This window comes from Aethalodelphis obliquidens, unplaced genomic scaffold (genome assembly GCF_003676395.1).
Source record: "Aethalodelphis obliquidens isolate GAN/ISIS:26980383/991018 unplaced genomic scaffold, ASM367639v1 scaffold15, whole genome shotgun sequence".
NCBI classification, from domain to species: domain Eukaryota; kingdom Metazoa; phylum Chordata; class Mammalia; order Artiodactyla; family Delphinidae; genus Aethalodelphis; species Aethalodelphis obliquidens.
In genome coordinates, this window is record NW_020837959.1 from 2204852 (window position 1) to 2229872 (window position 25021).

Genomic DNA, 25021 nt, shown 5'->3' on the forward strand with positions numbered 1-25021 from the left:
CCTGGACGATGCCCTGGGAGTTGGGCTTTGTTCCGTAGACCGTGGGACCTGCCAGCACGGGACCAGCTCAGTGCAGTGGGAACGGCCCGCTCTGGGCCGGGGGGATGCGACCAGGGACAAGGGCCTCGGGAGGGCTCGGTGGGCGCCCTGCACTGGGGGAGGGTGCGCGCTTCGTGAGTGGAGAGAGAGGGAGTTTGAGGTATTGGAGGAAACCCAAACCAGTCTGAAGCTCAGGTCAGGGCTGTGTTGAAATAAAAATACGCATGCGGTCTTTGTCGTGGTTCCTGGTCCACAGCTGGAGTGATAGTGTCTTCTGTGAGCTAATGGGATGACCAGTGGCTGGGGCCTCTAGATGGTGTTGGCATGGGGGCTGGTGCCAGAAAGACCAGCCATGAGTTGAGCTGGAACTTTCACTCCCACCTGCATCCCTCCACCCCTGCCTACCTCCTGGCGGGGGAGAGGGGCTGGAGATTGCGCTGATCACCGGCGGCCAGGGATTTAATCAACCTTCCCAAGGATAGAGCCTCCATACAACCCCCCGACGATGGGCTCTGGAGCTTCCCGGTTGCTGGACATGGAGGCGCTGGGAGGTGGTGCCCGCCTGGCCCCCCGAGGGCATGTATGCCCCCCCTGCGCAACCTCGTCCCGCGTATCTTGTCCACGGGGCTGCTGCTGAGTTGTGTCCTTTATATAAACTGATAATGGGAAGTGGAGTGCTCTCCTGAGTTCTGTGACTTGTTTCATCAAACCCCCAAATTTCTAGTTGGTGGACAAAAGTGCTGGTGGCCTGGGGACCCCACTGCTGCAGGTGTCTGAGTGGGCCAGTCCTGTGGGACTGAGCCCTTAACTTGCAGGGTCTATGCTGACCCCAGGAGCTGGTGTCAGAATAGGATTGACGGGGCTTCCCTGGTGGCGCGGTGGTTAAGAATCCGCCTGCCAATGCAGGGGACACGGGTTCGAGCCCTGGTCCGGGAAGATCCCACATGCCGTGGAGCAGCTAAGCCCGTGCGCCACAACTACTGAGTCTGTGCGCTAGAGCCTGCGAGCCACAACTACTGAGACTGCGAGCCACAACTACTGAAGTCCGTGCGCCTAGAGCCTGTGCTCTGCATCAAGAGAAGCCACCGTGATGAGAAGCCCGCGCACCGCAACGAAGAGTAGCCTCCGCTCGCTGCAACTAGAGAAAGCCTGCGCGCAGCAAAAAAGACCCAATGCAGCCAAAGATCAATAACAATAAAATAAAGTAAATTTATTAAAAAAACCAAAACGAATAGGATTGACTTTCAGCTGGAGTCAGAGGGTCGGAGAAGTGGTTGGCATTGGAAAAGACACACCACGTTTGGTACCAGAAAGGAGCCGCTGCAGGGCTGGAGGTGAAGATCAGGCCGTGCTAGCGCTGGTGGTTCATCTTCCCATCCCTGGTTCTCTCTGACGGTTTAGTTCGAGCCCTGGCCTGATTCTGTCTGCCTGGTCTCCAAATCCCCCGCCTGTGTTCGGTGTCCCTGCGGTCAGGTGTCCACCCTGGTCCACCACCGGAGCCTAGAGGCGAGGTCACGAGGTGCCGACGTGGGAGGTGCCCCTTCGTGGGGACCTGTGAGGGAGGGGGAGATGGGGGCGGGAAGGGGCTGGCGGCTTGGGGCCGCAGGGGCGGGGCCCCAGCCCCCGACCGCCAGGCGCCGTGCGCTGCTGCTGTCGCTGTCCCTCTGCCCTGCCACCGGAGCCGTTTGCCCAGGACCGTCTGACTTCAGTTTGTGTGCAGCCACCTGCTGGGGTGGCAGCCCTAGGGTCCTAGAGTGGAGTTTTTGAGCGAACACGATGCAGGAAGGAGTGTCCTATCGTCCACGATGAGGACAGACCAAGGGGAAGGCGGGGGGCAGGCGTGCGATGTCCTGGAATCTGCTGAGATCCGGGCGGGAGCCGAACAGGGTCCGGGACGCTTGGTGGGAAGGTCGGTCCCGCGACACAGAGCAGGGTGGACGCTGGAGCCCCGCCTCGCTGGCCGGGGGTAGGACGGAAAGGACAGAAGCCTGTGACCTGGCGTGGCAGCTGGGTGAGTAGCCTGCAGGAAGCCCGCGGCAGGGCAGCGCCGGCGTCTGGAGGTGCAGGCTGCTCAAGAAGGAGGGCGCCCAGGTCGGCCTTTCACCTGTCCTCACGCCCAGCCGGGACGAGAGGCCGCGCAGCCGTATCCCCGCACTGGGCGCTTTGGGGCTGGCTGTGAGTCTTCGGAGTCGGAGGTGGAGCTGTCCAGCCGTGGCGGGGGCTTGGCAGGTGGGCGCCGGAGGGGAAAGATGGGGTGCGCGGGGGGTTAGGGGAGTGTCAGCCGCGGGGTGAAGGCCGGGCGCCTGGGGAGGGAGGGGCTGGGCGTCCGGGAGCGCAGGAGGAGTGGGGCTACAGAGGGCCCCCGCGGGGAGTCGTCGCTTGCTACTTTATAAAGAACTTGCGCTACTTAGAACGTGAGTCGGTAGGATTGGTTAAAGATCCTAAGCGTAGAGAGTGTTTTAAGTTTTGACACCTGAGCGTTTCAGTACTTATTACACAGCAGGATGCTAACCTGGCATCAAAGGGTCTCTTCTGTCCTCAAAATAGAGTCTTACTTCAAGATGATAAACCATTCATCTGACACACAGAGGTACGAAGATACCGATTTGTTTCTTAGGATCCAGCAGAGAGGCTGTTCTTTTTACTGAAGGCAAACTTTGTTGACGACGGCCACACCCTTCATGCCATCTGCTCCAGCACTTGCTCTTAAAATACTTGAAATTATAATATTTCACTTTTCTGAATCACTTCCTTGACTTTAATTTTTGGCACAGTTTTATAGTTCGTCAGGGATAAAAACCACAGGAGGATTTCTGGGGTAAGGATGAAAAGAAACGAGGTATATTCGCATGGTCGCATTCTGTGTTAAGAAAAACGATGATAAACGTCTCAGCGATTCAAGCCGAGTTACTCTCTCTGTGCTTTGGAACCCTGGCCCGCGTGCCCTTCCCTCCGGGAAGAAGGCTGGACGCGCAGCTGAGGGCGAGGGCTGGACCGGCGGGGTCCCCTGCCAGGGAGAGCTCAGCTGAGGTGATCCGGCGGGGGTCTGAAATAACAGGGACCAGGACCCCGTGTCAGCAGCGCCTCCTGTAGGTTGTTCTGTGTAGAGAGCAGCGCGAGCCCCCCGTGGGGTGGGCCCAGCTGCCTAGAACTAAAATGTTAGTTTTCGAATATGATTCCCTCTCCCCCAAGCCAGCAACAGCTCATGCCCACTTCCAGTGCACTGTCGCCTGTGAGCGCTCGCAGCCGTCCTCATCACGCGTGGAGCAGGACACGCCTGTTTGCGCAGAGGTGTCCCCAATGCGCCGTGTGTCCGTATTATCGGAGCTGGACACGCTGATCCTAGAGCTCACACGGAAGAGCAGAAAGCAAGAGTAGCCAGGACAAGGGAGGGAGTAGCCCTACCCGATGTTAAAAGTTAAAAAGCTATAGAAAGTTGTTGTTTTTAATATATTCTTTCCCTTTTCTTAGCACAGCTTTACTGAGGTGGAACAGACCTGGGGGAAGCTGTACGTAGTGCACACAGCGTGTGCAGCCGGATAAACCCTCCACACCTGTGACCATCACCGGTGTCGAGATGGTGACCGTTACCACCCTTCCCCCAGAACCCCCATCCTCCAGCCTCCCTGCGCCCTACCCCGAAGCACCCCGTCCACTTTCTGCATCTCTGGGGGCTGTAGAGATTAAACATTAATTTACCGTTACATGAAGAGACAGACGATGGAACACACTAGAAAGGCCAGAAATAGACACAGTAAATCATGGAAATTTATTTTATGATAAAAATGGCATTTCAGATCATTGGGGAACAGATGAATTACTCAGTAAAAAGTGTTGACAGTTGGGTAACCATCTGGGGAAAAAAATAAACTAAAGTTGGATATATGCCTCACAACCAAATCTGAAGCAGATCGGATTTCACATAAGAGAAGTGGAACCACAAATTACTGGAATAAACCCTGGGGCACTTTTTATAGCCTCGTGTTGGGGAAGGCTTTCCTAAGTTTGTTTCCAAACCCAGAAAAGATGGAGAAATGTAAAAAATTGCTAAACATAAAAATGAAATTTTCTGCCTGCCATAAAATAGCCATAAGGTTGAAAGACTGAAAAAAATTGAAATTCACATTGCGGATAAAAGGTTGATTTCTTTAAAAAAATACTTCCTACATATCAATAAGAAAAGACCTAAAAGACCTACAGCTCTGTAGAAAAAAGGTTAATTTCAGATGGTTTAGTGCAGATGGTCCCTAAACACATGAGATGTTCAAACTCCCTCAAACTATGAGAAATGCAGCTTAAAGATGCAACGAGAACGTGCCCTTTAGTATCGCGTCGACGAGGTCTAGCCATCCGCCAGCACTGTGCCCGAGCCTGGCGGGTCAGGTTCAAGCTCCTCCGGAGGCGCTGCCAGCAGCGTGCCAAGGGTGTGCGTGTGTCCTCGACCAGGGCGTCACGTGCGGGTCTGTAGCTCAGGCTGCGCACTCGCGTGGGTGTCACGGCCGGAGACGGCGAGAGCGCGGACCGGGTGGTGCGAGGTTCACGCCCAGCTGGGAGACGGGCGCGGACGCAGGCCTGCGTGGGAAGGTGGCGCTCGGTGCACCGCGTGCCCGGGTCCCGGATACCGTGTGGCGTCAGCGGAGGAGACCAGGCGCAGGTGCGTGTGGGGCTTTTGAGAGGAGGTACAAGCATGCAGCTGACCACACTTGTGCTCCTGGGACGACTCTGCCGGTGTTTGCCTTGTGGGAGGGGGGCCGGGCTTGGGCACATTGACGTTGCTCGTGTTCTCCAAGAGAGAATTACCGTGCAGGAGACAAATCCGGTAAATACTGATCAATTAGATGCTGATCTTTGGGTCCCACATTGCGTTTTATTTGAAACTTCTCAAACGTCACAATGACACCGAGTTTTTCGGCGTTATTGTTCGGGTGGCCTTTTGTCCTCTGGATAGATGTACGGTAGCAGATTTCTTGTTTAGGAGGTCTGCTCTGCCACAAGGCCACGCTCAGGAGAAGGCCCAGTGGGTCTGGGTGCCCTGTCTGCGCGGGAGTGATAGGAACAAGGGTCTTGTGTCCGCAGAGCTGTCTCACCCACGTGCACGGGAATCCCCGGAGCCATCTAAGGGGTGACTCGGTGGGACTCTCCACCTTGCAAAGAAAGCTGAGGCAGAGACGTTTGTTGTCTCGCCCCAGACCATGCAGCGAAAAAGACGCTTTGTTCACCGGGTTTATTTCTTCAGTAAACGTTCCTGGCCTCGGTTTCCAGGACGATTCCTTTTTCGGGCCCTGGGCTGGGACGAAGGTGGCCTCAGGGTGACGGGGCTCGGGGTGGCCTTCCACTTGAGGAAGTTTCCTTGTCCTCCGGAGTGTCTACACCCTGACGCTGTTGCACGGGGTGGGGTGAGGGGAGCAGACGCAGGTGCCGGCGGAGCTGAGAGCTCACAGTCGTGGACCCGCGTAGGGTTTCAGGACGTCAGGGTCGGGCTCTGTGCTGGGAGTGTTTTTCTGCTGAAAAGTAAGAAGCGCTCTAGGGAGGATTGTCGTGTGTGCCGGCTCCCCTCCCCGCCTGAATCCAGAGCCCCTGCGTTCAGAATGCAGCGTACTTCTCTGGGGGTTCTGCTTGCCCCCAGACGCCCAGCCCTGGCCCCTCCAGATTGAACACCTGCCACAGCCCCCATTGACGGGGGCTGCATTGCTTTCAGATGTTTCTGAGACATTTCCTCATACAGGTACTTGTGACTTGTTTTCTCTTGCCCCCTGAGAGGTAAAGGGGTAAAAGTCGGGAGCTCACGTGGTTGTGTGTGGGACGGGGTGACCTGGCTTGCCCTGGTCCTAGAAGAGCAGAGGCTACTTGGTGGGTCTTTGGGTTTTGTTTTGAATTATATAACGGAAATCATGACACTGTTTATTCCTTTTTCTCTCTGACCAGAAAGCAGGTCAGTAAGCCTTTTTGACCAGCTAAGGGGCCAGGACGATTAAATGCCCCTTTGTGAGCAGGACCGCGTGGAGGCCGCGCCGTGTGGCCCGGGAGGAGTGGCTGTGCCTCTGGGGTTGCATCGTGAGCCCCCCAGACTCTCATGCTCTCCTCATCTTCTTACAGATGAACGTGTCTCCCGCTTCCCTGGCCAATCTTTATGAAGAAGACTTTAAACAAGATATGGCAGCCTTGAAGGTAGGTGTGTGATGAGCAGCGTGGACGGTGGACTCTGGGGCTGACCCCCTCCGCGTGGAGCTGGGGAAACCGCGTCTCTCCTCTGTTTTCTTACAGGTTCTCCCACCTACCGTGTACCTGAGGGTGACTGAAAACATTCCTCAGATAATTGCTTTTATCGAGAGAATAATTGCTAACGGGCACGCTTACTCCACCCCGAAAGGTAGCGGTTCTGTTATTAACCTGGTCGCTGGGTGAGACCCTGTAGGATTTGGACGGGCGGGCTGCATTTGGGTGGCTCGGATGGGCCGAACGTCTTACTGTCTTTCTTGGTAGGATTCTTACGGCAAAAATGTTGAGAGATTTTCTACGATTGTGTCTCTTTGTGAAACTGCTGAATCAGTTCTCTTTCAAAATACCTTGCACTGTCAGAGGCGAGGTGGGCATCCGAGAGTCGATCTCGACGAGGCAAACGTGGCCAGGTGCTAACGGCCATGGGGTCCGGTGGGAGTACAGTCTTCACTGGATCCTTTTTTCAACTTTGTTTATAAGTTTTCACAACACAGCTGGGGACAGTGGTCGCTCTGAAGACCCACTCCCTTGTTAAGGACTCTTCCCCCTCTCTGCGTAGGGGAGGGTTGTTTTCGATGGGCCAGTGGCAGAAATGGCAGATCTCCCGACACTGCCACTCGCACCTGTGCATAAAGGGCCTCGCCCTACGTCACCCCCCAGGCACTGGACCGAGCCCTCCCGCATCCCGTGGCCTCTGCACGGGCCTGTGTCCCCTCTTCCGTCTAAGACACACCCACAGTGTTCCCTCCACGAAGCTGAAGACACTGACTGGGTCCCTTGTACAGAACACCCCGTCTTCGGGTGCTTTGCCTGATCCTCTTGGAGACAAAACCTGAATATAGCAAATACGTGAAGGGAGAACCGCAAGTCCTCGTGTGCACAGGCTGCACGCGGTTCCAGGCAGGGTCCCCGCGCCTCTCGGGTTCTCAGGCAGGACCACGAAGGAAAGGTGCTCCCTGTGCAGTCACCCCCGTAAACCGCATCTAGGGTCACACCTCTTCCTTTGTCCTTTACTCTCTACGAGCATGGCGGCACCTGCAGAGCCCCGACCCGGGCTGCGCACTCTGGGCATTATTCACAAGGTCAGAGGCTTTTCTGGTCCAAGAACCGACAAGTTGTGCAAATAAGGCAGCACGGGATGGGCTGCCCAGTGGGACGGTGCCGGTATCAGAGCTGAGGAAGTTCACCGTCAGCCCCGGGGGTGGAAGAAGCTTCCTGGGAGAGAGGAGGCTTGGGTCAGGACTTTGGGGATGGGCAGGATTTGGAAGGCGCGGCTGGGGAGAAGGGGGTGCAGCTGAAGAAAGGCAGGATCCCAGAGGCAGCCTCACCCCACCCCGTGAAACAGCGTCAGGGTGTAGACACTCCCGCTACTGGACCCAGAGGAAGGGCCAGACAAAGCACCCCAAGACGGGCATTCTGTACGACAGGGGACCCGGTCGGTGTCTTCAGCTGTGGCGGGAACACAGTGGGTGTGTCTTAGAAGAGGGGACACAGCCCTGCGCAGAGGCCACGGGATGCGGGAGGGCTCGGTGCAGCCTGGAGCTGGTGATGACGCTGGGGTTACGTAGGGTGAGGCCCTTTATGCACAGCTACACGTCTGCTCCAGAAGACACCGGAGGGGGAGGAGTGACCAGACCTGAGACCTGTGTCCTGAGGCATCAGGAGTTCACCCAGGCGCGGCACAGGATAAATGCGTGTCGTCCTGTTTGGTTTTGGTTTTTTAATTTATTTATTTTTATTTTTGGCTGCGTTGGGTCTTCGTTCCAGTGCACGGGCTTCTCATCGCGGTGGCTTCTCTTGTTGCGGAGCACGGGCTCTAGGCACACGGGCTTCAGTAGTTGTGGCTCGCGGGCTCAGTAGTGTGGCACACGGGTTCAGTAGTTGTGGCTTGAGGGCTCTAGAGCGCAGGCTCAGTAGTTGTGGCGCACGGGCTTAGTTGCTCCGCGGCATGTGGGATCTTCCCGGACCAGGGCTCGAACCCGTGTCCCCTGCATTGGCAGGTGGACTCTTAACCGCTGCGCCGCCAGGGAAGCCCTGGTTGTACATTTTTAATAATGGTGACACAAACATAATTCATTTAAAATAAATGTATTAACTTGAACTCCAGTAATTTGGACTTCGTGGCAGTTCCACAAAAGCTTGACTCTAATGTGAGCTTTGAACTATTTGTGAAGAAAAAATTTGTTCAGCAAATGGGTGAAGTAAGCCCAGGTTCGGGAAAATGTGTCCTCTGTCAAGGGAGCAGTTTCTCCCTCTGTCAAAGCATTTTCAAAGTGCTGTCCGCATTCTGACTTAGTAGAAAGCAGTTCCCACAGTATTTGTTTCGCTGCTGTACCCCGGCGCGTAGGTCGGGCTCAGTAATAAACTGTGTGCGGAGGAAGGACCCCGTGGGGGACTGGCAGAGCCCAGTCACCGGGGGCCGTTTCCCCTCTGTTCTGCCGATTGCCCCCCTGTGGTGCTGGCGCCTGCCCTGTCCCCGCCAGCCGGGCTGGAGAGTGACCGGGGACATGAGCCTCTGACAGTCCAAGCTCCCTGGATCTTGTGTTTGTCTTGGCCGCTCCGTGACGCAGGTGGGATCTTAGTTCCCCGACCAGGGATCGAACCTGGGCCCCCTGCGGTGGAAGTGCAGAGTCTTAACCACTGGACCGCCAGGGAAGTCCCATAAAGGCTTCCTGGATCTTAAAGCAACCTGTCTTCAAGGCCACTGTCCCTAAGAAGGATAGTGCAGATACAGATTAGTAACTGTGTCAGTACAAAGAATGTGAAGATTAAAAACCAGAAGTTTGCAAAGGTTAAAAATCGCACCCGACCTTGGGCCCTTGCGCTGATCGCGGCGTGCAGGTGGCCGGTCAGAAGTGCGACCCAGTGGCCGCGGCGTCGGCCTTCCTGAGCGCCGGCTCCTTCGGGGTAGGACTCTTCCCACCAGGGCTGCGGCTCTGCCACCGCCTTCCCTGCTCTGCCTCTTCCTCAGTGGGGACGAGCAGGGCTCCCGGGCTCTGCAGGGTCCCCGTGGGAGGGTCGTCTGGCACCCGCAGCACGTGTGCACCTTGGTGAAAGGACCCCACGGCGGGGGGGATGCTTTCGCGTGAGGTGCCTGTTCTGAGCGGCAGGGTGGTCTTAGGGCATCTGGGCTAAAAACGGCTTTATCGATGGGTCTGTAACCCAGGGCCCAGAGCTGAAGGCAGGCCAGTGATAAACTCACTTCCCTTTTTTCTTGTTAGAAAGAACTGGCTCAACATTTTACAGAGAACTTACATTTGTGTTTTCCTTTTCACAACCGGACGTTCATGATGTGTGCAAACGCATGTTTTGTTTTTTTTTTTTGCGGTACGTGGGCCTCTCACTATTGTGGCCTCTCCCGTTGCGGAGCACAGGCTCTGGACGCGCAGGCTCAGTGGCCATGGCTCACGGGCCCAGCCGCTCTGCGGCTTGTGGGATCTTCCCAGACCGGGGCACGAACCCGCATCGGCAGGCGGACCCTCAACCACTGCGCCACCAGGGAATCCCCAGCAAACGCATGTTTTTACGATACAGTGTTGTTGTTAATTCTGGTTTAAACATACGGTGAAAGGCGCCACCTGAAGGCTGGTGCCGTATCCTGGGTTCAGGGTCTAATTGTCATTAGCTGTGAGGCGTGTGTAGATGCGGGTGCTGACGACAGAAACGAGCTTCACGGTCACCTTTATGAAACAGGCAATGTCTACTTCGACCTGCAGTCAAGAGGAGACAGATACGGCAAGCTGGTCGGCGTGGCCCCTGCCCCCGTGGGAGAGACAGGTGGGTCCAGCCTCTCCCTCCCGTGGAGTTCTGGGGACAAAGCCCAGACCCTCCCCTGCTCTCTCAGACGTGGTGATGTTGCCGGACGTCGATCACACCCGAGTTTTCGATTTAGTTGGGTTTTTTGGAATAGAGAGACCACGCAGAGTAGGAAGTTGCTGCAGCACGTGACACGCGGCCTCCCGTTCCTCCCTGGGGCGCTCTGCACGTGCACGTGCCGTCTGTGCTGTCACGTCTTAACGCTCTTGTCCAACTGGCTGCTGTCACGTGTTAAATCCCCGTAGGTATTTTATCATACGTAAATTCCCACATAAACTTCCCCGTGATTCTGCCGCTTTTCATGTGCTTTAAAGGCGACTCCAATCTACCTCTTGAAAACTTCTAGTTAAGTTCCCATACGTATTTTAGCATGTATGGCATTCCCACTGTATTCGAATCTATTCCTATACCCTCTTCTGCAAAGTCATTTTTGTGGAGAAGCAATAATAAGTATATAGAACTACATGAAAAATAATTGGGAGATTGGGATCGACGTAAACATAACTTTAAAGGATACTCTTGAGATTTCACAAAACCAGACAAAAAATGAGCAAAAACCCAAAAGACACGTTGTCTGAGTCGTCTCTGCTTTTAGGCGTAACCCTCCTGCCCTATGACCCGTGTCGTTTCAGTCTAATTACGGCGGGTGTGTTGAGTTGACTCCCCAGAAGAGTTCTTCTAACTTGTGCACAGTCGCTGTTATCCTGCTTCCGTCCTGGACCATCCACGCCTGCGAGGTGTGGCCCTGGCCTTAGGGAAGCAGAGGAGGAACTTCTGATACCTACACATTCTAGCATCAGCAACACTTTTAAGAAAAAACAGACTTTGTTTTTTCGAGCAGTTTCGAGCAGTTTCGAGCAGTTTTAGGTTCACAGCAGAATTGCGTGGCAGGTCCAGAGAGTTCCGTATGCCCGCTGCCCCGCTGTACACAGCCCCCCCACCAGAGTGGGACGTGTTAGAACTGGTGGACCTGCACTGACACGCCAGCCTCACCCCGAGTCCATAGTCTACATCAGGGTTACTCTTGGTGTCTCTCTGGGTTTAGACGGATGTGTAATGACAGGTATCCGTCATTATAGTATCACGCAGAGAGTTTCTCAGCCCTAAAGATCCTCTGTGCTCTGCCTGTTCATCCCCTTCCCACCCCAGCCTCTGTCAGCCACTGATGTCTTTACTGTCCCCATTGTTTTGCCTTTTCCAGAATGTCATAGAGTGGGAATCATACAGTCTAGCCTTTTCAGACTGGCTTCTTTCATTTAGTAATACGCATGTAAGATTCCTCCTTTTTTTTGTTTTTTTAAAGATTTTTTTTTTGATGTGGACCACTTTTAAACTCTTTAATGAATTTGTTACAATATTGCTTCTGTTTTATGTTTTGTTTTTTTGGCTGCAAGGCAGGTGGGATCTTAGCTCCCCAACCAGGGATCGAACCTGCACCCCCCCTGCACTGGAAGGCGAAGTCTTAACCACTGGACCGCCAGGGAAGTCCCCCTCCATGTTTTTTCATGGCTCGAAAGCTCACTTCTTATCAGCATTGAGTAACACTCCATTGTCTGGATGGACCACAGTTTGTTTACCCATCACCTACTGAAGGGCATCTTGGTGGCCTCCCCGTTTTGGAACATAAAGAGAGCCCCGTACCGGCTTGTCCTAGAACCCTGAACCTCCCTCTTCTGAATTTTCTTGCTTTCTGAATGTGATTGATACAAATACTCTGGTATTTTCCTCTTTGCTCTGATTGTCATCTCTCTTTGAAAACAGTTACTCTGAAACTCAGCTACTGACAGAGACGGAATGAGGGAGCATGAGAGCACGTGTAGAGTAGGCCCCTCAGCAGCATCACTGCACGTACTTGAAGCTCCGCACGCAGTACTCAGATGACTGAAACGGGCCACGCTGCTGGGGGACCGCGTGCTTCTCTCGTGTTATAGATAAAAGTACCTGGTAGCTGTCTAGCTTTCACGTGGCAAAGAGAAAAACACGCGCACGAGAAACGTGAGGTTACTCCTCAGAGGAACGGAGTCGGGGACGTGCGTCCTGCCTGTTTGGGGGCGACTGTGTTGGTTCGTTCTGGGTTCCCTCCCGCTGATTAACCGTCTGTCACTGGCAGATCACTCTGACAAGCGGCATGCCAGCGACTTTGCCCTGTGGAAGGCGGCGAAGCCCCGGGAGCCGTCCTGGGCCTCGCCCTGGGGAGACGGGAGGCCTGGATGGCATATCGAGTGTTCCACCATCGCCAGGTAAGGTTTTCCCGGAGTCGTCTGTGCTGTGATGTACACGCTCGGCCAGCAGAGGGTGCAGGTGGGGCAGGCTTGGTCCTAGTGCCGGCAACGCAGATGGTTTGGAAAGGAAGCTTAGCGCCCGGGTGGGACCGGCTGTGGGAAGGGAAGCAGCAAAACCAGAACACGTTTATCTCCCCAACATCAGCGCTTGTTCTCTTTAGTAGAAGAGCCCGCTCTGCAGTTAGTTTTTGAGTGCCAGTCACACGCAGGCCAGCTCCGGGGGTGGCGGCATCTCTTCCGCGGTAGGTTCAGGGAGGCGGCCAGGGACCTGGGCCAGCGGCTGGACCCCCATCCTCGGCCCCAGAGCTGGTCCTGGACCAGGCGCCTCGAGCGTGACCCCCAGCGTCCCCTTCCGTCTGCCCTTTCTGCCGGCTCTGTCTCGGGCGGCACCATGCCCAGGACGTTTCTGTCTTGGGAACCCCTGTAAACACAGCGCTTCTCTGGTCCCCATTCTCCTCCAGGGACCCTCTTTTTTGTCTCTTCTCTCACTGTCCACGCATCCCCGCTGTTGTCTGACGGGCGTCCCCACCCACTCTGGTCTCCAGAGGTCACGGTGACCGTCAGCCCGGTCTGTGACGGGCCGCTGACACCCCTGCTTGCTCCCTGGCTTCTGTGGAACAACGTTCTTCTGGTTTTGTCGTCTCTGCTGGGGCCTCATCCACCTTCCTTTTGTGGACCTGCCCTGTGGACCGTCCCTCCGGCATCTGCGCTCCCTTGCCTCTGCCTGTGTGTGTTTGTGTGTGTGTGTGTGTGTGTGTGCAGTGGTGTGTGCGTGTGTCTGCGTGTGTGCTCGCGGGTACTGAAGGCTGCATCCCGGCTGGGCTCTCCACTTCCAGCCTGTCCCGGGGGTTCCCACCATGGTTCCCTGAGCCCTGCATGTTAACTCATGGATTTTGATACATTTGATGTGTTGCAGATATTTATTATAATCAGTTTTTTTTAAATTAATTAATTTTTGGCTGCATTGGGCCTTTCTTGCTGCATGTGGGCTTTCTCTAGTTGCAGCGAGTGGGGGCTACTCATTGCGGTGGCTTCTCTTGTTGCAGAAGATGGGCTGTAGAGCGCAGGCTCAGTAGTTGTGGCTCACAGACCTAGTTGCTCCGCAGCATGTGGGATCTTCCCGGACCAGGGCTCGAACCCGTGTCCCCTGCATTGGCAGGCGGATTCTTAACTACTGGGAAGCCCTTGTAATCGGTTTTTAAAATTAGAAACAAAGTGTGATTAAGGTGAACATTTCAAACTACTGGCCACACCCCAGATTTTAAGGTCAGCAAACCCAGTCGTCCTCCTGTCGGCTGCTGCACGTAGCAGCTTCCTGGCGGGGCGTGAACGTTACCTAAGAGCAGGCTGCCCTGTGCCTCGACCTCACGCGGGTTTCGTCTCTGGTGTAGGCTCACCCCACCCTACGGGGGGAAGCCTCACCCTCCGCCACCTGCCTGTGCCAGCATGTCCATCCCAGCGAAGACCTAGAAGGGGTCCTACCTCCCCCCGCCCCTCGCCACGTGCTCCTCCCCTGCTGCCCTCGTCCGTGGTGGTGTCTGTATGAGACTTACTAGGAAACACATCTGAAACTCCTGAGATGTCACACCCTGTTGTTAGTATGAAACAGGGTCCAACTTTTCGTTAAAAAACAATCAACTAGGGACTTCCCTGGTGGTACAGTGGTTGAGAGTCTGCCTGCTGATGCAGGGGACACGGGTTCGTGCCCCGGTCCGGGAAGATCCCACATGCAGCGGAGCGGCTGGGCCCGTGAGCCATGGCCGCTGAGCCTGTGCGTCTGGAGCCTGTGGTCCACAACGGGAGAGGCCACGGCAGTGAGAGGCCCGCATACTGCAAAAAAAAAAAAAATCCAAAACAAAAAAAACCCCCAGTCAACTAGGGACTTCCCTGTTGTTCCAGTGGGTAAGACTTCACGCTCCCAATGCAGGGGGCACGGGTTCCATCCCTGGTCGGGGAGCTAGATCCCGCATGCATGCCGCAACTAAGAGTCGGCATGCCACAACCAAGAGTTCACGTGCTGCGAGTTCACGTGTCGCAACTAAGAGTCAGAATGCTGCAACTAAGAAGTTGGTACACCGCAACTAAGATCCAGCATAGCCAAAGTAAATAAATAAATATTAAAAACAAACAGACATGTCCAGCTCTCAGCCCTACTGTAAACACTTAAAAGTATTTACAGATATTTATTGATTTAACAGCAGTGTGGGATATACATTGTGTTGTAAAAAGATCTTTATCGGGACTTCCCTGGTGGCACAGTGGTTAAGGATCTGCCTGCCAATGCAGGGGACATGGGTTCAAACCCTGGTCCGGGAAGATCCCACATGCCGCAGAGCAACTAAGCCCGTGCACCACAACTACTGAGCCTGCGCTCTAGAGCCTGTGAGCCACGACTACTGAGCCCTCGTGCCACAACTACTAAAGCCCGCACGCCTAGAGTCCGTGCTCTGCAACAAGAGAAACCACCGCAATGAGAAGCATGCCCACAGCAACAAAGAGCAGCCCCTGCTCTTCGCAACTAGAGAAAGCCCACGCGCAGCAACGCAGCCAAAAATAAATGAATAAATTATTTAAAAAAATCTTCATCTTTTAGATTCAAATAATTTCTCTAAAGCAGGAAGCATTTAGTAAATTTCAAATGTAATGTTACCATTAAATGTTTTATTTTTGTTGAAATCTAAATAATGAAAATGGACTTCTATTCCTTTTCAGCTTTCTCTTATTTTAAAATAGGTGTGACATACAGACAAGACTAGAGACTAATCTAACGAACACTGCAGACCCACAGTTTAGCTGTTAAGTCTTAACTTCGTCATATTTGCTTCAGATCTTTGTAAAAATGGGTCACTCGTTACAAATGCGAGTGTGGCCCCTCATACGCCCCTCCCCAGTCCTGGTCCCTCCCACCTCACGCTCGCCCTGTAGCGTTTGAATTTCGAGGACTCGTATTAGAGATTCTCTAGAAACCACTGTCAAGGATGTGCGGTCCTGGACGACCTGCTCGTCCACTCAGCTCAGGTGTGACCAGTGCATGCGTGGTTTTTCCAGAGCTGGGCCAGTGGGAGGAGAGTCGGCCTTCAGCAGGAAGGACCTCAGTGAGGCTGTGGCATCTTTGAAAACATCTGTTTGTAACCATTTTCAGAAAAACTCACTGGTGTCTGCACCCCCGGGGGGCCGACGGCCTCCAGAGCTCCACAGCCGCCCGCTTTGCGCCCCTTTTCCGTTGTGCGAGGTTTTGCATTTTTCACTGATCTCTGCATTTTTCACGTCCTCTGAAGCAGCTGCTGGTCAGCCTGGACCACTGGTGCTGGTACCGGTTGCTTTGCAGGTGCTCTGGTGACAGAGCTGCACACACTGAGTGTCCCCGGCAGGCCTGAGAGGTGCGGCGTGCAGTTCTGTGGACCGAGCAGCCTTATAGCTGAAATGCCGCCAGCTGAAATGTGTCACTTTGAATTCTGTTACTTTGTTATTCATGTACGGCTGCTGAATGGCTCATTTTTCAAAAGCCAAATTAAAAATCTCTTGATTTTATAGTTCTTTTTTTGTTATAGTTGAACACCCACTAAGGTCTGCCTACTGAAAGTAAGAAAAAGTAATTTTGAAGTTTTTAAAAACCACATATTGTATCCAGAGCAAAGAAAATGAAGTCTCTTTCCCAGGCGGAAAAGCTATGAATTAGAGATTTTATGAAGTAAAAACAAATGTCAGGTTCCGTTTGCATCGGCTGAATTATCATGCATTCGGAATTGGGCTCCGTTCGGTGTGTGCGTGGCCCAGGGCTGGAAGGAGTAATTACGGGATGCGGTTTGGAGACCGTGGCATTGGATTGAGTTAACTCCCTGCTCTGCCCTGTGTCTTGCAGTTTGGTGTTTGGAAGTCGGCTGGACATCCACTCGGGTGGCATAGATTTAGCGTTTCCTCACCACGAGAACGAAATCGCACAGTGCGAGGTCTTTCACCAGTGCCAGCAGTGGGGGAATTATTTCCTACATTCTGGTGAGCAAGGACTTCAGATTAATTTGTTCCATTTCAATTCTCTCGACTCTGTTCGTGAAATAGCTACATTTGGAAACACCTGCATCAGCTAATAGGTCAAGAAACAGAGTTGTCCCTTAAATGGCCTTTGACTTGTTGGTTGGACGTGAACTTCTTGGATCGGAATACCGAATGTGCCTTTTGGAACTAAAATGTGAGCTGACAAGAGTTCGGCAAATGTTATGCAGCGCAGTTCTGTAGAAGTCTGTTTGAAAGGAAACTATGAAGAGGGAATTTCAAATAGTATGATGTCGTAATGGTTATGAATACGCCATTCTTGAGCTGTGACACTGTCACCGTAAATACCTGTCATTCTCTGAAAGCACTGCCTTCCGTTTCACTGTTCAAAAAACCTCGTGATTAACACCAGCCGTCTGCTCTCAGAAGTGGATACGAAGTTGTGAGACCAGCGGCGTCTTGAGCGAAGCAATTTTGGCATTTCCTGGGATGCATGGGGAGATTCACGTGTCCAAGATTGTGATAAAGGTCGCGGAGCCACCGTGAACTGGTTTTGTTACCTTTCTGGAGGGGGCAGTGGTGTTTGAGGGGAAGAAAGAGAAAAGGCTTTGGTAGTGATGGGGTTGGGAGATGCAAACGGTCAACATCTAAAGCTCAGGAAACCAACAAGAACCATTTCTTTAAGTCCTTAGTTTAAGGAAACCAGGTTTTGCCAGCGAGGTGGTATTAAACGCAGACACACTCCAGGTTTGTAATATGCAGTAGCTGCTTCAAGTCTGCGGCGAGGGTCCACGTGGGTGACAGTGACCAGCGGGGCTGCCTTCCGCGCAGGCCCGCCCTGCAGCGCCTCTGCCACCCCGTGTGCCCCGCCCGGAGCCCGCGGGCCGGCCTCGCGGCTCTCTGTGTGACCCCGCATCTCGGTGCTGCCCTGAGGTCGTCTGAAAGGGACGGGCTGAGTTGCCGTTCCCAGCGCGGGGGCCCGAGGTCCGGTTTCCACCTCGTGTCCCTGCTTGGCGCCCGACAGGAGCCAGAACCCGCGTCCTTCGTGCCGGGCCAGGAGCTCGATGGCCCCGGCTCCGTTCCTCCAGCACTTCGGCAGGGACCCCGGACCCGTTTCCGGTCGGGGCTCACGCCTCTTCTCAGAAACCGCGTGGAGCCGGGTCTCCCCCTTCAGCGGGAGGACTTGTGAGGGCAGAATGCTCCGAGCCCGTCCGGGGAGGGAATCACAGGTCCCAGGGATGGAGGTGTTCCCGTGCCCGGTCGCAGGCTCGGGGACAGGTGATCCCGTGTTACCCGTCGGGACGCGAGGGCTGGTCCCCACAGGCCCTTCGTCGGTGGCGCTCGTGAGGAGTTGGGCTTCGCCGCCAGCACCGGTGCCCCTCGGTGACTGGGTCTGCCATCAGACGGGACCCGCGGTAGTGCCAGCGCTCAAGGGGCTCTGTGTCTGCACACGGCAGGTCCTGCTGCTTTGGATGAGGCGTGGGGAAGGGTTTTGCTGTTAAGACCCACGATCTGTTAGGACGTTGGAATCTTCTTTGTCCCACTTTCACCCGGTCCCGGAGGAACAGCTGTGTCTCCTGACACCCTGGAGAATCGATGGCTTTTCCTGAAGTAAATGGATGGAAGTAGAGTTCAGCAGTCAGATGTTTCGTTTTCCAGATGTTGTCAGTTTCTTAAAACTTCACTTGTGTATATGGCAGGCTGCATAGGTTGACATATTCAAGGTTACGTAGCTTTTTGGAAGCCACATTGTAACCAGTTCTTGGAAAAGTTGGCTTGAAAAAAGGTGATGCTTGAAGTTGTGTCAGAAAAAGTGGAAGAATCTTCTGTTGGGAAATCACAGCTCCCTTGGAAGTGAACCTGGTACAGATGTGGTCCAGGAGGAGGTCCAGGCTCAGATGGAGGAGTCCTGAGGGGGTTCGGGTCCTGCCGTCTTTCACACACGGGCGTGAAACGATGCTGAGGCTGGGATATGTCTGAAAACGAGCTACAGACACGCTCGCAGTGTTGCTCGGAGACCCGCACACTTTGTGGAAGCAAAGATGTGTCCTCTCCTCGGGCGCTGAGTCAGGTCCCCTGTGTTGGTGAGTCACAGGAGAGGGAGGGGCCGTCCCCGCAGTGTGATGCCCTGGCCTGGGGTGGACGTGGGCGCCCCTTGCTGGCGGGCTGAGCGCGGGGCCGATCTGGGGGGCCTGTGTGGGCATCCACGCAGGGCTGTGTGACGGGTCAGGGCTCCCGGAGTCCAGGCGCCTTTGGAGACGCGCCCTCCTTCACCCTGCCTCTGGGGGTACAGAATGAGTGACTCTGTTTTTGTTTCAGGGCATTTGCACGTGAAGGGCGAAGAAGAGAAGATGTCCAAATCACTGAAGAACTACATCACAATTAAGGTAACGCACTTGTTGTGTTTCCCGTGTGCCCACCAGTCTGCCGACGTGTCACGGAGGCCGATATGCATCAGGAGACCCCCATTTCTGGTTCCCTGTGTCCCTGGGGCCCTGACGGGCTTCTCCTGCTTCTGGCTTAAACGGCTTTCTCTTGTCTAAAAGTGCGAGGCGGTGTTTCCTGTCCTGTCGCCTCCTGTGTCGGCTCCTGTGTCGGGGGCCTCAGCCTCTTCCCCCTCCCTGTTCCAGGACTCCGATTTTATTGATTTGGGCCCTTTCTCTCTCTGTTTTTTTTTTTTTTTTTTGATGAGTCTAGCTAAATGTTTATTGATTTTATCTTTTCAAAGAACTAGTTCTTAGTTTCACTGATCTTTCGTATTTTTTTTCAGTCTTTATTTCATTTATTTCTGCTCTTACCTTTATGATTTCTTTCCTTCTATTAACTTTGGGTTTTGTTTGTTCTTCTTCTAGTGCCTTAAGGTGTGAAGTTAGGTTGTTTATTTGAGATTTTTCTGAAGTTTTTCTGAGGTTTTTCTTATATTACTAAGTACTTCCCTTTTAGGACTGCTTTTGCTGCATCCCACGTACACGAGGTTATTTTAGTGGATGATCTCAGTTTGAACACATGCGAACAAGCTTGCATTTTAACCCACCTCCCATGTTTAATGTTTTTTACATCATGTTTTACATCTTTTGGTTTTGTGCATCACTTAACTACTTATTGTGGATATAGATGATTTATAGTATTTTTGTCTTTTAACCTTCCTACTAGCTTTATAAGTGGTTACTCTATCTTTACTGAATGTTTGCCTTTACCAATGAGATTTTTCCTTTCAGAATTTTCATATTTCTAGTCGTGGACTTTTCTTTTCCTCTTAGAGAAGTCCCTTTAACATGTGGTGTAATGCTGGTTTAAGGGTTCTGTTGCTTGTCTGTAAAATTCTTTCTCTCTCCTTCAGATCTGAATGATAGCTTGCTGGGCAGAGTATTCTTGGTTTTAGGTTTTTCCATCACTTCGAGTATATCATGTTGCTCCTTTCTGGCGTGCAGAAAAGTCAGCTGACAGTCTTGCGAGAGTTCCCCTGTGAAGAACTAGTTGCTTTTCCCTTGCTGCGTTTAAGATTTTCTCTTTGTTTTTCATTTTCCCATTTTAATTACAGTGTGTCTTGCTGTGTATCTCTTTGGGTTCATCTCGTTTGGGCCTCTCTGTGCTTCCTGGGCTTGGATGTCTATTTCCCTTTCGCAGGCTAGGCAAATTTACAGCTTAGCTGGAAATAGAAGCTCTCTGCCGCTCTCTCTCTCTCTCCTGGGGCCGCTACAATGCGAACATTAGTGTGCTCGATGTTGTCCCAGGTGTCTCTTAAACTACTGAGTCTTTTGCCTTAGCTTTCTTCCATATGGACTTAACTCATTTGAATAATCATCTGTTGTAAGGGCGCACCTTAATTAGTTTAAACCATCCCCTATTGATGGCCATTTAAATTATATTTTTCATGGCCGTATTAAACTACATCTGCTTGGGTACATGCATTTAAAATTTTCATAGATATTACAAAGTCTGCATTACTTTCCTGACCACTTAGTGAGTGGCCCTTGGGGGGCGCTACTACAGGACTGAGTTACTTCCCTGCTGTTGGACTTTACAGAGACCAAAGTCTTCCCCAGCCTCACATTCCAGCCCCTGGCAACTACTGGTCTGCTCTCCATTTCTTTTTCTTTCTTTCTTCCTTCCTCCCTCCCTTCATCCTTCCCTCCCTCCATCCCTCCCTTCCTCCCTTCCTCTCTCTTTCCCACACCACATGGCTTGCAGGATCTTAGTTCCCTGACCAGGGATCAAACCCAGGGCCCCGGCAGTGAGCGCAGAGTCCTAACCACTGGACCACCAGGGAATTAATTCCCTGCAGTTTCTGTGAGTTTTTCTTTTAGATTCCACACGTGGGTGAGATCATACAGTATTTGTCTTTCTCGGCTTTCTTTCACTGAGCCCAGGGTCCTCTAGGTTCATCCATGTTGTCACAAACGGCAGGATTTCCTTCTTTTGATGATTAATAGTCCGTAGTGTGTATATGCACGTGTGTGTGTGTGTCAGCGTGTGTCACATCTTCTTTATCCATTCATCTATCTGTGGACACTTAGGTTTCCATATCTTGACTATTGTCAGTAATGCTGCATTGAACATAGGAGTGCAGATATATCTACGAGATAGTGATTTTGTTTCCTTCAGATGTGTACCTAGAAGTGGAATTGCTGGACTGTATGGTAAATCTATTTTTGATTTTTTGAGGAACCTTCATACTGTTTTCCACGGTGGTTGTACCAGTGTACGTTCCCACCAACCGCGCACAAGGGTTCCCTTTTCTCAATATTCTCATCAACACTTATTTCCTTTAATGGCAGCCATTCTGACAGGTGTGGCATCTCATTGTGGTTTTGATTTGCATTTCCCTGATGATTAGTGATGTTGAGCGTCTTTTCAGGCACCTACCTGTTGGCCATTTGTAGGTCTTCTTTGGAAAAACGTTTATTCAAGTCTTCTGCCCATTTTTGAATCTTTTTTTTTTTTTTTTTTGTTGAGTTGTGTGAGTTCTTTATACATTTTGGGTATTTATCCCTTACCAGATAGATGGTCTGCAAATGTTCTCTCTCATCCTGTTGGCTGTCTTTTCATTTTGTTGACTGCTTCCTTTGCTGTGCAGAAGCTTTTTAGTTTGATGTAGTCCTACTTTCTTTCTGTGTCATTATCAGGAAACGGTCCACAGACACAGAATGCCGTAGAAAGGTCAGATTCCAGATTTCTGTTGAACTCTCTGACTCCATAGGGGCACCCCACAGTGGTGAAAATAAATACCCTTTAGTGTTGCTGGCGTTTGGAGAACTATTAACTTAGATTTCTGAACACACATTGAGGTTTATCTGAATGAGTCCACATTCTGAGTGGCAGGAAACTACCCCCCTTTCTTGGGGGGGTGGGGCATGCCCAGGTGGTGTGCAGGTTCTTAATTCCCCGACCAGGGATTGAACCCGTGCCCCCGGCCGTGGAAGTGCAGAGTCTTAACCACTGGACCACCAGGGAAGTCCAGGAAAAACCCTTTAAAATAAAACCACCTAAAATCCTTTTTGGATGAAATAGAGAACATGGCTACCCCGAAAACATAAAGTGCCAAAATGAAAAAGAGATCTCTTTCGGAAAAACCGAAGACCTAGACAGACATAAAATATCCATAACGTTAGTTTTTAAATTCTGTCACTAAATGCACGATTATGAGCAGAAAGTCAGGAGTGCAGGAGAGGCACCGACTCGCAGAGAAAAGTGCGTGGGGCTGGGGGCGGCGTGTCGTGTGTCTGTCAGCGGTCAGGGCCCCGGGGCTGCGGGGAGGGCTTGCTGACTGTGGCCACGCCGCGGAGATGCACAGCTTTGCTCCTGCCCACACAGCTCCACAGCCGTACATACCAAGCGTCTGGCAGTGATTTATAAAAATCTAAACACACAACAATTTACAAAAACAAATCCTCACCTAGGGCAAGCGTGTCCACTGGGAACAGGCCTCCCGCTGCACTGTCAGAGACAGCAGAGGACTTGTAACAAGTTATGAAGCAGTTGAATCCGTGCTTTGGTGGGGAAGGAAACCTAAAGAAATAATTCAGAAAGCAGAGGGAAAAGTCAGAGGGTGGCTAAAGGCCCTCCGGGTACCCGGCGTTCACTCTCTGTCCCCGGTGCAACCCCACGCCAGCTGAGCTGCGTGTTTACTGGGGTCCCGCCGAGCACAGCTGGTTATCACGAGACCCTGGCAGGTCAGGGAAGCGCTGTCAGAGTGGCTGGAGTGACAGCCGACGGGACACAGAAGGACTTGCAGAGAAGGCACAGGATGCGAGGCTGCAGGGCAGCCCGGGCCTTGGGTGTTTGGCGTTTGGTTCACTAAGTCTTGTCTTTTTGTGACCATTATAGACACACTGCAGTTACGACACATCCGCATCTTAGCATTCTGTAAGTGATGCTCCGTATGCGACAGCGCTAGGTAGTTATCCGCCTGTGCTGTCCGTGGTGTAGTAACATCACAGTGCAGGGGCTCGGTCTCCGTGCTGCTGCTTTTGCAGATTTAAAGGGGAAGTGACAGGTGAGAACGCGAGGGCACGTGACGGCGCAAATGCGAGAATTAACGCGCACACTGTGCGCTGTCCACCGGACGGGGTCTCAAGTTAGTTGGCTAGTTTGGGGAATTAAGGGGACGAAGAAATACTCCTTTTTCACACCCTGGAAAGGAGCACCAGGGGACGGACACAGACGTTGAAATACCCGGTGTCTCACTGATGAAAGTCGGGTTGGACAGGGCTCTTCACCTTTCCCCTGTCGATCCTGTTGTTGGCCTGGCGAAATCTGTGGCCGCTTCCTTAGAGTGTAACATTTTTAAACACACAGAATGAAGTCTGTAGGAGTCTGACAGGTGTTCATTATATCGAGATACAGGAATCCACGCCCTCCCTCACTTGAGTGAATGCTCTAACAGAATCCAGCCGTGGGTCTGAGCCCCGCAGCTCACGTCAGATGAGTGACAGCACAGGCTGTGTGGAGGTGACACGGCCGCAGGCTCGTGGGGCGAACACCCCGCGACTGCTCGGGGGGCGGTCCAGGTGTCTACACGGGTGGTTGGAGGAGCGCTGCGTGTGCCTGGGGGTTAGTGGCTCCTGTCTCTCCCGGCCCCCTGCAGGACTTCCTCAGCACGGCCTCCGCAGACGTCTTCCGGCTCTTCTGCCTGCGGAGCAGCTACAGGTCAGGTGAGCTGGCAGGGAGGCCTGGGTGCTCCTCACGTGTGACCCCGGGGAGCCTCTGAGGGCCTCTGGGAACCCCGAAATCCGGGTGGGGTGTGCCCCGTCCTGTTGGGGTGTTGCCCTCGTGCCCTGAGGTTGGGTTCTGAACGGAAGCCCGAGGCTGCTCCAGGGAGCACAGTCCCAGCGCTCGGCCAGGGGACCCCGGAGCCTGTCCCAAGGCCGCGGCTTTGCAGTGGGACTCCGGTGCCCAGCGCTCCGCGGGGCCCGGAGAGCCTGAGCCCGCGGCACCTGCCCCCTGGCTTCATGAGCCGTCCTGGCACAGGGCCCGAGCCAGGAACCGTCAGCATGGCACTGCCCCTCCCCTGGGCCAGAGGGCGTGTCCCCTTCCAGCCCTGAAGGCGAGTCTGGGGACCCCGGCACTTCCCGCTGGCCGGACCCCTGTCCAGAGACCTGGGGCCGCCCGGGTGCGGCGAGTGTCCCTAATCTGTCCCCGCACACTTGCGGGCGGGGTGATGGCCGGGTTTCCCTGCCCCTCCGGGAACACAGGGCCGGAGTCCTCGTGGCACCAGTCAGCTGGCCTCCCCAGAGGCGCTTCAGGTGCCCGGCAGGGCCCCTGCTTTCCAGAGCCATCTGTCTGTTTGTACATCTGTCAGCAGGAATGAGCCCTCGGCCACTCACGTGGGGAGGGGTGTCCACGTTTCCTGCCCGGGGTCAGGACAGAGCCTGGCGGTCTGCGGGCGCTCGCGGCTCCCGGGTGACCAGGCTCCCTCCCCGCAGCCATGGACTACAGTGACGGCGCCATGCTCGAGGCCAGGCGTCTGCTCCGTGCCGTGGCCGCCTTTGTGGAGGACGCTCGGGCCTACATGAGGGGGCAGCTGGCGGGCGGCCCCGTCCAGGAGGACGTGCTGTGGGAGAGGTGGGTGCTGCTCAGGACCACCCGAGGCAGCGCTGTGGACACGGGGGTGGGGCTGGTGGGAGCCCCGGGCCCGCCAGGGGAGGGGCAGGCACCCTGCCTTAAGGGAGGCCTGGACGGCCCACGGTCGCGTGGGAGCGTCAGGAACCTCGTGGATGGCGTGGTCGACGGGAAGTGGGGCAGGTGGGCGGACGAGCAAGCTGTTGAAGGAAGGAGGGGGGACCTGGGTCGCGGGACAGGGGTTGACGGGCGCGTCCGGAAGCCCAGCGTGTGCCCCCCGCCCCCTGGGGGTCGTGACCACAGGCCGGTCGTGCCTGCAGAGGTGGGAGCACAGCAAGGGGCCCCGGGAAGTGAACTGAGTGGTGGCGCGGGCGGGAGGACGGAGCCCACCCCGGACATGGAGACGGTGTTTCCAGTTCTGTTGCTTGGTAAATGGCTCGACGTGGTCATCTGTGTTTCACTCGTCCAAAAAAAGGCGAGGAAGGTTTGAGATTGGCTTCAGAGACAGTGAGAAAGTGGGAAGACAGAGCCTCGGGGGATACCAGAGGGAGATGAGGGGGGCAGGGTCATCGGGGGTCCCCGGAGGCTGATGGTGGGCGGGGTCTGTGTGC

General features: G+C 53.8%; 1 protein-coding gene across 3 annotated transcripts in view; it reads left to right on the plus strand.

The window, feature by feature from the left end:
* The window catches only part of CARS2 (cysteinyl-tRNA synthetase 2, mitochondrial), a 35779-nt gene that overhangs the window by 6658 nt on the left and 4100 nt on the right, over positions 1–25021 (plus strand). For all 3 annotated transcript variants that reach the window (XM_027115827.1, XM_027115828.1, XM_027115829.1), the window contains 8 exons: positions 6136–6207; positions 6304–6409; positions 9952–10035; positions 12185–12314; positions 16219–16352; positions 18669–18736; positions 23437–23503; positions 24275–24413. In XM_027115827.1, the coding sequence (XP_026971628.1) occupies positions 6136–6207; positions 6304–6409; positions 9952–10035; positions 12185–12314; positions 16219–16352; positions 18669–18736; positions 23437–23503; positions 24275–24413 (800 nt within the window). The remainder of the gene's footprint in view (positions 1–6135; positions 6208–6303; positions 6410–9951; positions 10036–12184; positions 12315–16218; positions 16353–18668; positions 18737–23436; positions 23504–24274; positions 24414–25021) is intronic.